The 17,644-nt window shown below is 43.5% G+C and overlaps 1 protein-coding gene across 2 annotated transcripts; it reads right to left on the bottom strand.

Moving 5' to 3' along the window:
* Positions 1-61: 61 nt before the first annotated feature.
* On the bottom strand, positions 62-16,838 carry mnta (MAX network transcriptional repressor a). 2 transcript variants are annotated; one of them, XM_051396639.1, is made up of 6 exons: positions 16,553-16,838; positions 11,880-12,447; positions 11,433-11,474; positions 10,991-11,102; positions 3,193-3,385; positions 62-3,035 (listed from the first exon to the last, which is right to left on the bottom strand). In XM_051396639.1, exons 1-6 carry the CDS (start codon positions 16,623-16,625, stop codon positions 2,191-2,193), a joined length of 1,833 nt encoding a protein of 610 aa, XP_051252599.1. In that variant the 5' UTR covers positions 16,626-16,838; the 3' UTR covers positions 62-2,190. The 2 variants fall into 2 exon arrangements, with proteins under 2 accessions (XP_051252599.1, XP_051252600.1); XM_051396640.1 differs by lacking the exon at positions 11,433-11,474.
* Positions 16,839-17,644: the final 806 nt, after the last annotated feature.

Genomic DNA, 17,644 nt, shown 5'->3' with positions numbered 1-17,644 from the left:
TTAAATACAAAATAGAAAGTTACCATTTGGTTGAAAGCAACAAACAAAGCAGCTCCAGACATTTGTAAACATAATACAATTTATTAAGTATCTTTTTTATAAATTTTTTAAATTGTACATATTTTCCCCAGTTTTTTACATAATACAGTTAGATTTAAATGCAGCCCACATTTACAGGCTATATACAACTTAAACTTTCTCCATAGGGAAAACACACAAGTATATTGTTGCTTCTTCAAGTATCTGAATCCCTGTTAAATTTTACACATTTTGTTTTGTTACAATATGATTTCACGATGCATTTGTTCAGGTTTGCATTGATTTGATTTGCATGAAATCTAAAAAGGTGAAAAAAGGGGTTTCGCTTTATCATCGCACTTTGATAGTTATTGAAAACAACCTTAAAGTCCCTGCTGTGATCATATTGCACCACAACAAAATACAAAAAAAAATGAAGGGGTGAATACTTTCCAAAGTGGCCGAATATGATATCAACGTGGGAAGAGGTCTGTGTAGTTGTCAGCCCCTGATATACAGCACTGTACATGGTCCCAGAAAGAAACAACAACTATATTATCAAATTTACACTGAACATAAGTTATTCTCCAGATGAAACAAGCAACAGTAAATCTTAAAATACAAAGTCAGTTTTAAATGTTACACTTTACATACATGTAATACTTTAATAAAGTAATTGCATTTTTCTTTTTTCTTTTCTTTTTTTTTTTTAAAAAGGGCTTCTGATGAGTGCGCTACTCCGTATCCTTTCACAGGTCAGTACATTCAGATTAAAGTAGGAGAGCAGAGCATGTTGCTGTTGTAGCAAGTGTTATATGCTAAACCGCAGGTTTGCTGCTCATTGAGACTAAAAGAAATGTTCACAGTGCTAGCTTTGGAAAAGGATAGTCTTGAAAAAACACACACTGATTGGAGTTATGGCAGCTGCGGAAATCACTTCATAGTGAAAGTTATGGATGACAGAGCTTCAATCTTCAAAAAATCTTACATCCCTCGTGCATTCACAGCATGCAAACACACATCTTACCACAATTTGCCCTGCAGGACAGCATAGAAACACACTTTACTATATTTTTATGGACCTTACGCACTCACATTCAAAATCTCTCAACCCTCAACTCCCTCACGTTGTACGTCTGACCGACAGTGAGGTTTTATCTCAGGCGTTTAGTATTTAAACACGACACTGCCTGTTGTGGCGTCTACATTTCGGGGGGACTTGTTGATGTACAAAGTCATCGCATTTGGCAAAATATATTTTAAAATATATTAGCAGCTGTGACAAAAACATAACTTGTTCCTAAAATGTTGTACTTGTGCTCAGTGTACACCTGCCAGTATGTTTGATGGAGATAAGTAACAATTCAAGTGTCCTTTAATTCCAATACTAACAACCAAACCCTGACAGAAGTGCTTGTTCTTTCATTGTCACAGGGATAGTAATATTATATTGAACACAATCAACCAGCAGGGGGAGCTATTGCTGTATGCACCATCGCTGAGGACCGCAGCTCCAGTTCAGGAGCGTCGGTTCAGTCCGTGATTTTGTCAAACCCTGCAGCATGTGTCTCTGCTGTAGAGGAGGAGCTTGTCTGAATCACATTCCCAATGTGCTGGTGATTATGGCGGGTCGGGCACTCTGATCCTACACTGTCCTAACCTCCTGAGTACATGATCTACTATTGGTTAATCCACGGCAGTCACAGTGATAGCGAGGAGTCTCGCTACCAGCCAGTACCTACATGAACACCGTAACAGGGTGCTGGCAGCACAACCTTTCCCTATATGACGCTGCAAAGCTCACGTGAAAATGACTACTGCACCGCTATCTGCAACAATGGATGACATCTGCCCGCTGTATACTGCCACACACACTCAACATGATGACCATCAACCACATGCAGCCTGCCTTATCCCAAATTCAGTTTTTTCAGATTTCAGGATGCTGTGATAGACAAGTATTGAAAGAGGTTTGCGTTCTGTCTTAGGAATGTTCCTGGCTTTGTGTCAGCTGCAGTGCTTCTGAATGATAGTGAACCTCTGGATCAGCGAGGTGTCCAGCAGCTCTCCTGGCCTCGCTGTGGGCTTGTCGGTGGCCTGGTCTGAGGCCTGTGGCTCTCCCCGATAGAGAGGCGTCTCCGTCTACCAGCCTGGCGGTCCCGTTGGCAGAGTTCAGGCCAGCTTTAGAGTGCTGATAGGGAAGGAGGGCATGGTCACCATTGTCACAGGGTTGAGCACCGTCTGACCCACCAGCTGTGGGTGGTGGGCCACCATTTGGGTGCTCACCGTCGTCTGCTTGCCAACGATGGCTGCAGTTGGTTGGCTAGGCACAGTGCCGTTCATCTGCGGGTGGGCGTGGTTTATGGTGTGGGTGATGTGGCCGACGACAGCTGGTTGTGTGACCGCAACCGGTTGGGGATAGAGGGCGGGTAGATGCTGGCTCAGGTGAGCCACCGGGTGCACCGTGATGTGGCCGATAGGTTGGTGGCCGGGGGCTAACTGGACAGAGCTGGTGGTGGTGGAGGGAGCCAGGTGGGCGATGTGTTTGGGACCGCCTCCCTGGATGACGTGGTTGACTGCTTGGATGACTGAGGGATGGGACACTGACGCGTGGGCAATGACCGTGGGGTGTAGACTGGGCATGGTAACCATCTGTGTCTGGGTGGGGATGAGGGGCTGACTGGGGGTGGTGGGAGTGCTGGATGTTGTTGCTGTGAGTGTAAGTGGGGCTGTGGGCTTGGACAATGGCTGTGGAAGAGTCACTGGCAGCGGCTGGAGGTGAGGCTGGAGGTGGGGCTGGAGGTGGGGCTGGAGGTGAGGAGGGGCTTTGTGCTGGATGGAGATGTGTTGGGTGATAAAGGAGGTAGTGGTGGTGGCGGGTGTCAGGGTTGGGGTCAGAGTGGGTGTGGCAGCCTTGTGAAGCTCAGGTTTCATGGTTTGAGGCACGGTGGGTAAGGCAGTCTGTGCTCTCGACGCAGGCTCATCTTCTAGGTCATCGTCCATACCGTCTTCACCTTCTGCAACGCCAACAGAGGAGAGAATAAACGCAGCGTTATTAGAGCCAATGTGAGAAATGTGTCAAAACTCACACAGGAATACTTAACTTTAAATATATTCTCATTATTTATACAGCTCTGCAGGCCTTCAGTAACCCCACCCTGACTGTCAGCCTACCTGAGGCAGTGGAGGTCGAGGCCTGGTCCTCCTCTGGCTGCACCGTCTGACGAAGGACGCGGTCGATCTCGATCACATCCATCCACTGGCTCAGCTCGTTCTTCAGCTCTGCTAATCGCTGCTGCGTGGCTATCTTCTCTCTGGCCAGTCGCTCCATGTCATGCTCGTACTCTTTCTCTTTGCGCTTCAGCGTCTGAAAGGAGAAAGCAGAAGATGGTTTGAACGCGTTGAACTGAGTGACTCCGTGATACTGTGAGCTGCCATCAGTAAATGTTGTTACCAGTGTATCAGGTTCACGTGTACAGTGTAATGCAATAATCCAATATAACCACCACACAATTAAGTCTGTCTTTTTGAGGTTTTATGTTGACACTGCGTCAGAAAGACACATGCTGTGTCTGTGGTTTTGTATTTATTCGTGTTATTGAGTTATTGATTTATGTTCACCTCAAAAGGGGGTTTGTCAATTAAAGGCTTGAGAAGACGTTGGCAGGAAGCAAACGTGGTTGTTCAGAGTCTGTGGTGCCTGTTACCGCTTCATGTACAATTTGATCAAAACAAGGTCTCCATCTACCTTCATCTGACACTTCATCAGTATCAGTATTCTGCCAAAGTAATGCAAAAGTCATGAAACCAAAAAAATATGAAACCTAAAATATATTTTCTTTTCTGAACAGATTGACAGAGCAGATACGTACACTGTTTACTGTAGCAGTAGATGTCATGTACACTTCCTCCACCGCTGTCACCATGTGAACAGATTTGTGATCCAGACATTATATTGTACTGGCATTATATTCAATATATCCATTACACTGAACTAAAAGTGTCTAACCCTTGAAGAAAACAAAGCACATCGTTCAGATAAACCTAGAAAGCCTTATTAACGTCCATGCTGATTAATAAGAAACAGGTCCAACTAATAATGAATCAACACTGTGACCAGAGCCTGTGTGCAGGGAGCAGAATAACCGAGCTACAGAAGCAGGAGGGAAGGAGGAGGTGGAGGAGACGAGTATGGAAAGTAGGAGGTGCTTCCAGGCAGTGGCTCTCTGTGACCCAATTTCCCTTAACCCGTCAGCTGACACGAGGCAAAACCAAACAAAGTGAGCTGGACTTCCTTGTGCACAGAAACAGGAGGAAAGGTTCAAAGACGTATGAAAACTACATCAAACAAATACATTACACGCTGTGTAAGAATAATGCAAATGCACCTAAAATATGCCACGTGATAAACTACTAAATAACTTAATTCCCAAATATATAGCTGCTGGTTAAGGCCATACCGGCAGGATAGAGTTATACTGGATTAGTGTTTTGACATGCAACACTTGTATAATTTATAAAATGTCAAAATCAGCTCGGTCAAACTATCTAACACAGACCCTGTCCTCGGTGGGAGCGGCTCAGGGAAATGACAATGTGTGAAATCTGCAACCAGCAACCTGATGATTCAGGATCATAAAGCCATTTCCCCAAAGGGTGGACTTCCTGTTAGTGTTCATACCACCGTGTATATCTGTGTGTGTGTGTGTGTGTGCGGACGTGTGATTGACATAAGTGCATCTATATGTAATATTCAAGTGTTGTTCCTGTCTTGCTGCAGCTTTAAGAGATTTCCACCAGCGTGGTCTGTCCATCCTCAGCACAATATACAAGTACATAAATAGCAACGGGGGGCATTGACAAAAGGCGGGCCTTGTGTAATTTAGCACCTGTCTCTAGTCCTTATCCAGGATTAGAAATACGTGGGCTAGGCGATCTCTCTCTCTGTGTGTGTGTGTGTGTGTGTGTGTGTGTGTGTGTGTGTGTGTGTGTGTGTGTGTGTGTGTGTGTGTGTGTGTGTGTGTGTGTGTGTGTGTGTGTATCCTACTGGGGGTGTTTTCTGTCACTCGCACACAAACTGAAACAAACTCAGAGGAAGTGTTGTTCACCTATTAGTTTGTCACAGGAAAGATATGAAAAGAACACAATTAACATAAACGAGCTGTTTATTCTGGTTATTAAGGTTAAGAATACTTCAAATTATAGGCCAATACGAATAGATATTTGGAGTTTAAACAATCCAATATTTAAATACTGTAAAATAACATACTAAAGGACACTTTACAGTTGGCCTGTGTACTCTCTGATGAATCACTTTCTAACCTTCGGTACTGCAATCACATATTACACCGATACCAATATATCCACTATTATCAGCCCAGCAGATCTATCAGTCTAGTAGAATTAAGAGCTAAATTCTGGTTTCCAAATATGGACCATCACCAATTTAGATTGTCACTCAGTACTGTTGAGGATGAACAAGGAGGAAACGCTGCCGCCTGCTACACATCTCATTACTTTGAATTTTGACAGTGGTCGAGTTCTTCTGGAAAACCACGAGAATTCAAGTATTGCAACATTATCAGATAAAATAAGAGTTACTGTATTTCAGTTGTATTGTGAAGCATGTGAATCTAATATTGTATCTATGAACTGCATTTCAGAGCAGGACTGATTGTGTACTGATTAATGAACAACATGTTCCTTACCATGCACTCATGAACATGATAAGACTTGCGTGGATTTCCTACTAGAATGTGGCGTACACTGAAAGAGTGAAAGTTCGTACGCACAAAAGAATTCAGATGTATCAAAACGTGCATACGCAGAATCCCACGCACATTGTCTTTGTACATCCCAATCAACCTGAAATTGAGCGCACATGTAGGAGCACAACGCTCCACCCTGTCCCCTCCCTCAAATACACCGATTTGAATATGCTAATTAGTTTAAATAGGCCTAGATAGTGCTGTCTTTAGGAAAATGGCAAAAGCCAGGAAAAAAAGAAATTTTACGGAGTGTGAATTGGAGGTGCTGCTGACGGAGGTAGAGCCCAAAACAAATTATTTTAATAAATATTTTGCGTGGCACAGGCAGTAAACCGCACCGCATATAAGACATATCTGCCCATCGCCAGAGCCTTCAGGCCACAGGTGGTGGAGTCCCTGTATTACGGTAGACTGATGTACTGTACTGCTGTATTGTGAAAGGGTTACGGTACGTACAAAACGTGACGTCACCACGCTCCCAGTGAGCGCTGGTTGTTGTTGTGTGTGAGCCATGCTGATGAGACAGCGGCACATCGGTCCGCACTTCATTGTTAACTGTTAAATAAATATACCTAAAGATAATTCGAGTGTGTTCTACTTCCTCCATACACAGTAAATAACCCCTTAACACAATTAATCTGCAAATGATTTAAAATTGTGTAATTGCTTGATTGATTGTAAATAATAATGACTCTCGCATGCAGTGCAACTGTCCCGAGAGCAATTGTTAATTTCGGCTATGCAATTTCAATGCATCGCCTGTGAGTGTCGCCAGCTGAGCTAAGCAAAAAATATGTACGTACGCCGTCAATGAAGCTCCCGTGGAGGACCGCACATCCTCACGTTCATTTCACTTTTAGTACATCCGAGCGTGAACGTGAAAAATGGCGTACGCACAAATTTTGTGTTGGTACCTGAAGTCCCTGGACACAGATGTGCAACTGTTGACCAGCCAACAACAGCTACTCTGATGAGATCTATACTTCAGTCTCAACACGGTAACAGGATCCTCGGCCTCAACACCCCCCCCATCTGTGGTTGTCATGGAAACAGTTGAAAACCCCCTGAAAGGTTTTTCCTAAAAAGACCCCGCACACCTTTATGTGCCACAGTGTTTCAACAGGTCAAGATTTTAAGACTCACCCTGGGTGTAATTATAAAAAACGATCATTCACAGAGTATTGACTCCCTCACACACATACTGAGCCCCTCTCTCTAAAGGACTGTCAGCAGGCCAGAATTAAATGGTATGAAAGAGAAAACAAATATGTGACACGTGGACCAGAAAATGGCTGGTTGCCGCCCTTTCCCCCTCACGTATTAGCAGGCAGCCTTACGCGAGTGGCGCCACATCTGTGCATGCCACAAACTATGACTCATGGAGAGAGAAAATGCTCCACAAACACCGAGACCCACTGAACTCTCCCTGTTACAGCGCTGATGGTGGACAGAGCGGACACTGTGCTTGTCTCTTCAGAAACAGCTAGTCTGAGATTAACTACGTAAACCTGATAAGGGAGTCTGTCGCAGATGGATCCCACATGACTTCATCACCTTGTTAATCATGCCACCAGGTTGGTAGGACACAAGGTGCCAAGTACCTTTTGTGTCTTTGCACACGGCCGCACCCTCTGAGCCTCCGGTCCTCCTCCTTTCAGGGAGACAAAGCCCCACCTCGGCCTTGTTTGCGTGTGAAAATCTAGATCAGTACAAGGATACGCTGCATTATGTGTGTGTGTGTGTGTGTGTGTGTGTGTGTGTGTGTGTGTGTGGAAGGTAAACACTGCTCAAGCGCTGTCACAAGCAATGCGAGTGCCGAGCACATGGCCCCACGGAGAACGGGAGAGGGAGGGCGGCAGATAGCGGGGGGATTGAAAGAGAGCAATACAAGCTGTACTCACTGACTCACTTTTGCAGCAGACGGCACTAGGCTGGGCTTTCTTAAAGGGCCAGGAGCGCAGGAGGCCACGTTGCAGACATGCTGCTCAGCCTGGCTGACTGATCAGGCTTCTGCACAGAGGTCTTGTGACAGTGTGGTAACCATAAACCCTTGTCTTACTGTGCCTTCAAGCTGGAACAGAGAACTTCACGTGGTGCCTCAATTCAACAATAAAAGGCTTGTGTGTGCAGAAAAAAATCCCTACTTTTGCACACCGTTCCTTGTGTGCAAGCTTGTGCTGGTCATAACTGACCTAATTGCCTCAACGTAGAAGGACTGGTCAATAGTCCAGACCATGCTCTCCACTTATACAACTGTGTTGTGATACTCGGCCATATAGATTTACTCCTTTAGTTTTTTTTTCTAGAGAAAGATACTACACATACTTATGTACCACAGCAAATGTCACTGAAACTTCCACAATGACTGAAAACCTTAAACAACCTTTCAAATATTAAAGAGCAGTGACTTTGACTGCCATGAAAAGACTGATTATTCGTAATGTTCAAGGCTGAACGAATAAGAAAATGTCAAAGCAATCAGTGAAACTTTGTTTTACGGCAAGACTTCTAAGGAAATATGTCATTATGTGCACAACGAAATGTCATTTACTAAAAATATTACACTCTAGATTTTCCCCAGCAGATGGCACAACACGTTTCAGACCAGCATTCAGGCATAAGCAGGGGAGGAACAAGTTCAGTCAGCTTCGAGGGGGAAATGAAGCGCGAGCGGAGTAAACCGAGCCTTGTGTTTACCGCTCCATGTTCCCTCCCTGCTGCTGGCAGCTAAGCCTGGTGGTACGGCGAGTTCTGCCTGTTGCAGTGCTGGGCGGGGGCCCAGCACGGGGGGTGACGTCACGCGGCTCAGGCTAGCCATGTGCTTGCTGCTCATGTGGCCTTAAAAGCTAAGAGAGCCAGGATGGAGGGAGGCTGGAGGGGGGTTGGTAGAGGAGGAGCTCTAATGCATTGGGGCTTATTTTATAGCCTCTGCTTTCGCAGCGCCACTACAGGCTCAGGGGAAAGCCTTTAGGAAGATGTAATACATTTAAAGTAAAAACCAGAACCCATGTAAAGCTCTGTAAAAAACACTGACAATCAAATAGCAAAATGATGTATTTGCAGGCTTCTGGTCATATTTGCTGAGTCATTTGCACTTGAAATGAAATGAGGAAGAGGAACTTGAACCATGTAGCTGTTGGCCAAGACAGAGACTCTCTGTGAAAAACTGATAAAAATCCAAGCGTAATAGTCACCACTGTAACTCATTTCCAAGTGAACCCCTGAGATAACAAGCTAGATAAAATCAAATAAAATGTGATGCTGAGCCTAAAGCTTCTTATTTGAGGCTCTCCTGAGCTCAGTGTTTTTGTGTGCAGGCTGCTTCTCTGCTGCCAGAGGAGGGCAAGGACGGGCGGGGAGGGAGGAAGCAGCGTTCAGGGAGAGATGTGTATGCAGGCAGGACACGCGTCTGTACAACCCATGTCAAGATGACAGTGTGTACACGTGTTTTGGGGTTGTTTTTTTTTGGCTTCCCATCACCTTAAGTTCCCTTGTTTTACTCCACCCCTCTAAAACAAAACAGCATCAACCAGGTCAATGACAAAAACAAGAGAGCCACACACGAGTAAACTGTTCTGACCTACAACAGATAAGCTGTTATAGCACCGGGTTATATATACATACAGCTCTGGTGACACCATTCATCAGCTCATCAAAACATATTTAAATGTTTCAGTTGATCGTTAACATTTGTGTCCATCTAGACACGATGAGGTTTGTACATCAGCCGGGATTTCTCTCCTCGGTTCTAACTGCTTTAAATATATCTCTCGTCCAGCTCAGCTGTTGATAGGAGTAAAAGAAAGGCAGGTCAGTCTGCCAGTCGAACGCAGCACACTGAACACCGTGTTGCTTAATCACACAGAGGAGGGGGCAGGGGGAGGGAGATTGGGTGACGAGCTCTGCACCCACGCTGTCCTAGTTTCCCTCAGTATCCACTCACAGAGAGGAATAACCAAACTGCTGCTACTCACAGCATCAAATCAGCAGCACGCTGTATTCTGCAAAATTTACATTAGTGAACCCGCATCACGGTTATATAACAGCCTTAAAAGCCAAAGAGTGCAAACCAGATATTACTGCTCAGTATAACTAATAAAACCAAATAGGTATGTAATTATTATATAGGCCCAACCTCAAACCGGCAGTTATTACTAGAGAAATGCAAATACAATGCAAACTGTTCTACTAGGATATAATATGTTACCAATTATGTTAATAATTACAGCACGAATGCACACAGAAATATGACAGCCATTCTTATATTGCAACTTGGGCTCATGGGTGAACTCAGATTCAAAACTGCCACCCTACTGTACCTATCTATAGGAGCAAAAGGACCCACAGTAAACACTGTGACACGCTCAACAGCACAGTCACAGTCTGAAAGAGTTGAAGTAGGCCAGTGGTGGACCTTTGCACCAGCTGTTTACAACCAGGATAGTCTCACAGCGAGTGTCTGACTCAAACACATGGTCAGTCGGATGGCACACAGCCCTAATATTAAACACAGAGTCAGTTAAAAATGAAACAAATGAGGACGTGTGAAGAGATTCCTCAGTAATCACCATGTTTATCAGAGATAAGTCAACCAAACACCCACTTATCTTGTACTCTGTGTCCTTTTCAAATCAATTTCAGCCCTGAAAAATCACTTTCTACAACAAGGAAGGTTTTTAATTACAGACAGATATCTCTTCAAATTCAGAACCCAATATGCAAATCCTGATAATTACAGTTATAGACACATATACAAAAAGGAGCATGCTTAGAATTTTTTCCCCTTTAAAACAACTGCCCCTCCTCTTGTACCCGACACTGCGGCTCATATTGCAGCTCCATTGTTCAGTAGTAATCACGGGTGTCAATAAACCTGTGCAAACAAGTCCTAACCACATTCACAAACATCTAACGAATGCAGCACACAAACTGATAGGTTGACAATTGCTTTCTGGCATGTTATAGTATAGTTTAACTGTGTCTCTGCTGAACAGACTTGAGTTCATGCGAGCATTAACCCGCATTGTAAAAAAACACAGACTGACCTCTCCTCCAAGTAGAAAAGTCAAACTCATTCATATGATGATGAAAAGCGACGGATATGACCTTTTGGTAAAAGGCTGTTATGATCTTGTAGTAGTCCGCACCCAACTACAATTTAAGAATCACTCCCAAAAGTTCACACGTTTAGCATTAAGAGTTACCTGAATGTATCTCAGTGCACTTCTCAGCACACTCAGATTGGACGTCTTCTTCTCGTCTATGTTGGGGATGTTCTTCTTCAGCGTCTCAAAGCACTCCTTCAAGTGTGCTCGTCTGACAGACACAAGACACAGAGGGGGAATTTGAGGCGGCGGAAAGGGTTAAGTCGCACTTTGCTTTATTATAAGATTACACAACAAAGATTTAACAATATTTCATTTTGTGTTCTTGACTAAATGAAAAGCTTAGCATTAAAATTAAACCGTGACAAATAAACAAAAAAGGCATCAGTCAGTTTCAGGGAAAAACTTAAATCTAAGGAACAGAAGCCACTGAGGGTAAAAAAAAAAAACACTATGTAACTATTATTCAAATGTAACAATAGAAATAACCTCAGATCTCTCCCTCTTTAAGGAGGCCCTATGGTAGACAGGTTGAACCCACCTGTTTTTCTCAAGCTTGTTATGCACCTCTCTTGTGCCTGCCCTGTAAGAGCACAAATGAGAGCACAGTAAGAATTTGGTGTCCAAAAGGGCAATGTGACAAGAATAATCAAAATCAACCGGAGAAGAGTTTTCTTGCAGATAGTTTAGTGACAATATTCTGTCGTGCTCGTCCAATTTAAAGCAGAACTTTTGGTCTTTTAGCAGCGAAATACTAATAATGTAACAACTTCACAAAATGCTAAAAAATTGTGCTTGTTTTTTTTGTTCATTTAAAATCATTACAAGACAAAAGCTTTGAGGGGTTTTAGGAGGCTACAGCTCAAAAAGTACTTAGAGACAGTTTATAGACGTGTGTACTGATTGACAATTAACAGAGCAATTAAAAAAACACAGTCAGTTACAGCCCTAATTCAGTTACAATGTAAACAAATAGGTTTAGACTTACCCTCCAGGCCTCTTCTTGTTGTCTAGATGGCGGTCATCCGGAGGACTCCCCCGGCTGATGGGGCCGTTCTGTAAAGGAGCCTGCTGGAGCACAGGGCCCGACTGGGGGAGTAAGGCATGTTGCTGGGGGGGTGAGACGATGGAGCCGGGATAGCGCTGAACCAGCTGCTGGTGCAGTTTAGTGTTGTTAGTTTGGGTGATGAGCGTTGGGTGATGATGGTGGTTCGGTATCAGCTGCTTGTGGTTGGCGGTCAGCACGGAGGTCTGGTGGTCCGGTTTGGGCTGTGGAGAGCGCGGTAGCGTGGCCGCGGGTGGTGGAGCAGCCGGAGGGGAGAGCGTGGCGACGGGCAGAGTGGGTGAGCCCGTAGGGTTGGGGGTGACCACGGGGATGGGGATGACGGTAATGGGCATGGAGGGGGGAGGCAGAGAGGGTGGTATGGGCAGCGGGCGGCACTCAGTGCGGAGCTCCTCTGCTTTAGAGACATTGTTGATTGTTGAGTTATACTTCACATCAGAGTGCCACTGCTCCGCCAGCTGCTCCAGACGCTGCTTTTCCTTTAGTTCATCCTCTGTGGAAGAAACAAGGAAGGTTAACGCAGCGAATAACATCCTGCACACACTTCAGCCTTGGACACGCTACAAGAACTCAGTCTTGTAACTGGGAGTCTTGAAGTAGTTGTCAATGTGATTGATCAGCCACAGGGGTCACACCAAGCTATGTTTCATCAGGAGTCATTAACAACACCAATGTTTAATTAGGAAGTAGTTAAAAAACACACACAAACGGCTACCATTTACAGCGCACTGCGCAGTAAAATAAACATATAATTAACCTGACCAGCCAGCGATACACACATTATTAAACCATTTATCAAACTGCAGTCGGCGTCAGACATCATCATACTTTAACAGCTACCATGTGTTTGTGTAGTGGTGACAAAACGTTTATAATTATACATATTATCAGATTCAATTCCACTAAAAGTTCCCTGCACCAAACTCCCTTCAAGAAATATGACATTTTATTCCCAACGTGTCTGTAAGAACACGTTAGGAATCGTCCTGATTGTCTAATTACGGTAAAAGAAGAGTAATGGAGTTAAATTTTAAAAGGTTTCAAGCTACAGGTTCCTTCACACTGAACAGTTTGGACTTCTTTACCTAAAACTCATGTCACATGACATCTCAGCACAGCAGTAACGCCAAATAAATGATTAAAAAACAATAAACAAAGCATCGTTAGGAGATATATATAATATATAATCTACATGTATCATTAATATTTGTATATAATGTAATTTTGTTGGTCTGCTATGTTAATATGACATCTATTGATTGTCTGTCTGTCCTCAGAGAGAAATCTCTCCTCTGTGGCTCTTCCTTAAGTTTGTAACATATTTTCTTTTGCTGGAGTTTCTTTACCTGATTTGAGGGTCTGAGGACAGAGCACGTTGTATACTGTACAGACTGTAAAGCCCCCTGGGGCAAACTGTGATAACGTCATAAAGTAGTGAACCAGGGCCACTGCAGCAATAAACACTGGTCCCTTTAATGCAGACCTCGTATCAGTGGCAGCGCAGACTTAATTACATTTATTACAATCAACTGAAAACATGTTAATATATTAATTCATATATAATATCAATATCAACAAGGATTGTAGCCAAAAGTAAACTTTTAAACTAAAAACAATAAAAAGACATATGCAAAATATGATCATGAAGATATTTCTGCCTTGAGAAGTCAGTACTCTGGGTTTAGAAATAAGTTTTCTATGTGATGGATTCTACTTAATATATAATATTTTATTTATATTAAGTCCCCCTACAGTTTACCACAATTGCCAAAATTGTATTTGTCCAGCAGTTAAGAGTTTAAAGTTCATGACCACACACAGACACACAAACCTTTGACTGAACCTCTGCCCAACTATTACAAAACACAGCTGCAAACGAGATATTATGTGAATCAGATACATATTCATGTATTCTTTTGTGTTTCTGTTCACACAAAAATAGACAAAAGGACAGTGACGCAACTCTCTGAACGTGTTCTACCAGGTTGCAAAATTCATGTGAAGGAGGAAGGAGACATTTCCCGCTCTAAAATACCTCTGGAGAACAATTTCACCATCTCATATTAAAACAGCCAACTGTGTCACTTTGTGCTGCGTATTCATTTTATATTACACTGACAAAATATGGTCTTCAATGTAGAAGAAGTAGAAAAGAACAAGATGTTCTATACTGTGCTAACCAGCTTTCAGAAGATGTCAAATGCCCTTGTTACGAGAGACCGATAATATAGTGTTGTGGTGCAGACACCCACTAGACTGGGGAGTGTCTTTTCTGAGAGAAAACCTATGAAACACTTATAAAAAACAAGAGGGTTTTCTATAGACATTATATAACTGCAGCAGCCCATTGGAAACACTGGCCTACTTTTCTCCACACAGTGACCTGCTCTACAGTAGCAGAGAGGGAGGAGGAGTGGGGGAGGACTCTGCTCTTCCAATGCAGCATGGCGGGAGGAGCCAAGAGAGGAAAGAGGCAGGAGCTCTCACTCTGAGCCTTTCAGGATATCACAAATGTCTATAAAAAGGGAGGAAGGAACCTAATTTCTGGATTCAAGTAAAGTCACACATGGGTCTCTTTATATGGGAAATGACTATATTGACTGTTTAAAGCACAACCTTTAAAAGATGCTTCAATATTTAGCTTTTGTCACGCAGGAAAGGAAGTACAATGTACAAGGTTTACTGCAGCAGGTCTACGCTGTCATGTTATCTCATCATTAGCTTGGAGGGAGAGCAGTACAAAAAAGCCTTTTATTTTTAAAAAAGGTAGAAAATAAATCTCTCAGAGTCAGATCTGAAGCTACAAAAGGGTCTTCATGGTCTAGGTGCAGCACAGCCTCACTGTACACAACAGCATTGTGAGCTTGTGTTTGTCTTTCCTGGAAATTTAACATTTTTAATTCAGCTTTGAGCCCCAAAAACTAGAACTGTTACTAATTCCTAAGTAGGCGGTAAGTAAGTAGGGCGATTGTCAGACAGCAACATGTAAAACCGGCAGTGTTTACAGATTACAGTCCACGTGTGAACGGTGCTTAATTCATGTGTGGAAACTCTGCTCGACATGTGCTGGCAAAGAGCCAGCGGGCAGATACGGCCTCTCGCTAAGTTTCGTGGTCACCACAGTTGGTCAATCTGCAACTTCACAGCTAGATGCCACTAAATCCTACAGACTGGTCCTTTAATGCAGTAGCAAGGTGTAAGTAAGTGTTCTGCTGTTGCACTTTAATTAAACACATTTAGTGCCTCACTCATGGTGGGAACTGTTGGGTCTCTTTAAAAACAATTTTATAAGGATTACAGTCTAGATCTGCCCTATTGAAGTGTGCTAAGAACAGAATAAATGTGTCTTTATGACGGTTAAAGTTACACGTATTTCAGTGGGTGTGATATTGAAGAATAGAGCTTCAAACAGCCACAGAAAACAAAAAAAAGGTGTTAGATCTTCCTGTGAATTGGCAGTGACATGTTGACATGTTGTAGTAAACACTCATACAGTACAAACAACTACAGGGAATTAAAGTGGCCACAAATTCTCAGAAAATGAGCTCAGAAATCCTTTTTTATGTAGAGCAGGAGGTTTTTTTCTGCAGACTGCATCCAGTAGTGACTCATCTTCTTCATAAACAATCTTTAAAGAAGATGAGGGGGGGTTGCCCAACACGCACGTGGTGAAAGGGGTGGGACCGACCCCCACCCTTTGCTGTTAATATATGGAGGCGTGGTTGGTAGGTACACGTCATCGACAGACATTCAAAGCTCTCCACGAGCGTCTGAAAGCCTGTATATAGTTTGTTGTTTTTGTTGTTTTTACACGAGACAAACAAGCAGACGTGAAACACGAGGGTGTTTTAATTACACGGTTTTTGTTTTTTTTAAAGCAGCAAATGACTGAGGAGCACAGATGCATGCAGGGAACTGGTTGAGGGAGGAGGGGGGGGCCTTGAAAGCTAGAGTCACTTGATCCCCGGCGGACGATGTCAGGTCATTATGTAAAGCGAGCTTGGCTTCCCCTGCGCCACCGCCCTTTATCTCCCCCCCACCCACCACCCCGATGTTTGGGGTTTTTAAATGTATTTTAAATGCTTCATAGCGCTGCAGTCAACTCATAAATATACCGAGGAGCAGAAAGCAGGAAGGGAGCGGGTGTGTGAACTTTACAGCACTGTGCAGTTAACAAGCCTTTCTATGCAGCAGGTTTCAATGCAGTATAAAAACCCCACTGATGCTGCAGCAGCCCTGTGTGTGTTTGTTATGTTGGGCAGATACGATTCAGGTTAACACAGGGTTACATGGAGCAGCTCTGCACCGCAAAGCGAATATGAAAGTAAAACTAAAAAATATGTCCCAGACTGACTGACGCATATTCCTCCCAGGAGCGTGTTATATTTTAATTTAAAAACAACAAACAAGGTGATTTTTAGACTAATTAGTTCATGAATGGCGCTGCTAGATCAACGATACAACAGGGGGGGGTTGACTTAAAGTCGGACAATACATCTTTCAGAGACACATTTCGCCGAACTGTTGAGCATTTAAGATGTCCAAGTTAGCGATGTTGGGAAAACAAACTATATTTCTCTTAAAAAATAGCAACTTACCACGTGCTTTCTGTTGTTGCTGGGCTTGCAATTCCAGAAACTTGGCTGCTTCCAGGAGCGTTTCGATGCTCATGTCTGTCCAGTTGGAAACACTGTGGCTTAGATTCGTCAAGAGAAAAAAGGGCGATAAAGCAAGTGCAGTGTGAGTACTACAGGGAGAGGGTTCCCAGTCTGGAGCTGGAGAAAAGGGTAATCGGATACCCCCTCGGTAGAAACTCTACCACTTACGTAGGAGAGTTACAAACAAGATGGCGCTCAAAGTAGTGGGGAACAAATAAGGTTTGTGAATCACGCACCGTTTGTAACCGCCCACCGACACACACACACACACACACACACACTCCCTCCGAGGCAAAACATCAGAGAGAGAGGGAGAAAATTGCAAAACACGGAGAAAATGGAGTTGGACGGGATTAACGACGGTGTTATAAAACGGTTGTTATTATCTTTTAGTAAAAATGGAACATAAACGGTCAGCTGGCTAACGCTCAGTCTGTGATGTGTCGCTTAGCAACCGCTTTTAGCCAAACCTCGCCGCGTACGTTAACGTTACACGTCAGAGCTAGTATCCGGATTTATAACGATTTATGGCTTTTAACAGCACTTATATTTTCTACTTGTGTGACATTAAATTAAAACCCAACGCCTCTATGTGGCTTGTTGCTGAAATGTCGCCGTGGAAACGCTACGCTAGCTCCAACGGTTACCCGGAGCCTGATATATTATTATATGTGTAGGGTTACGTGAAGCGGCTCCGTAATTTACCGGTAACCATGACTGCAGTGGATTTACATCTCACTGATGTATCGTTCAACCGCCAATCAGCGAGAAGAACAACAAGGTATGGCGTCCGCACACATGGATACAAGCAGCGTATTGTGCCATTGACAGTAATAAGGTCCAAGCAGCTCAGATAATTATGTAAATAAACACACAAAGGCAGTGAGGCTCAAAATGAAACCTAATTAAAGCGGCTGTGGGAGGGGCTGTGGGGGTAAGAGCATCATGTGCACAGGCAGCTGTCCTGCTTTATTTACTGTAACGTTACTTACATATACTAATATACTAATATATTAATAATATATTAATATA

This window comes from Dicentrarchus labrax, unplaced genomic scaffold (genome assembly GCF_905237075.1).
Source record: "Dicentrarchus labrax unplaced genomic scaffold, dlabrax2021, whole genome shotgun sequence".
NCBI classification, from domain to species: domain Eukaryota; kingdom Metazoa; phylum Chordata; class Actinopteri; family Moronidae; genus Dicentrarchus; species Dicentrarchus labrax.
The sequence above is the reverse complement of the archived record's forward strand: the minus strand, read 5'-3'. Positions and strand labels throughout refer to the sequence as shown.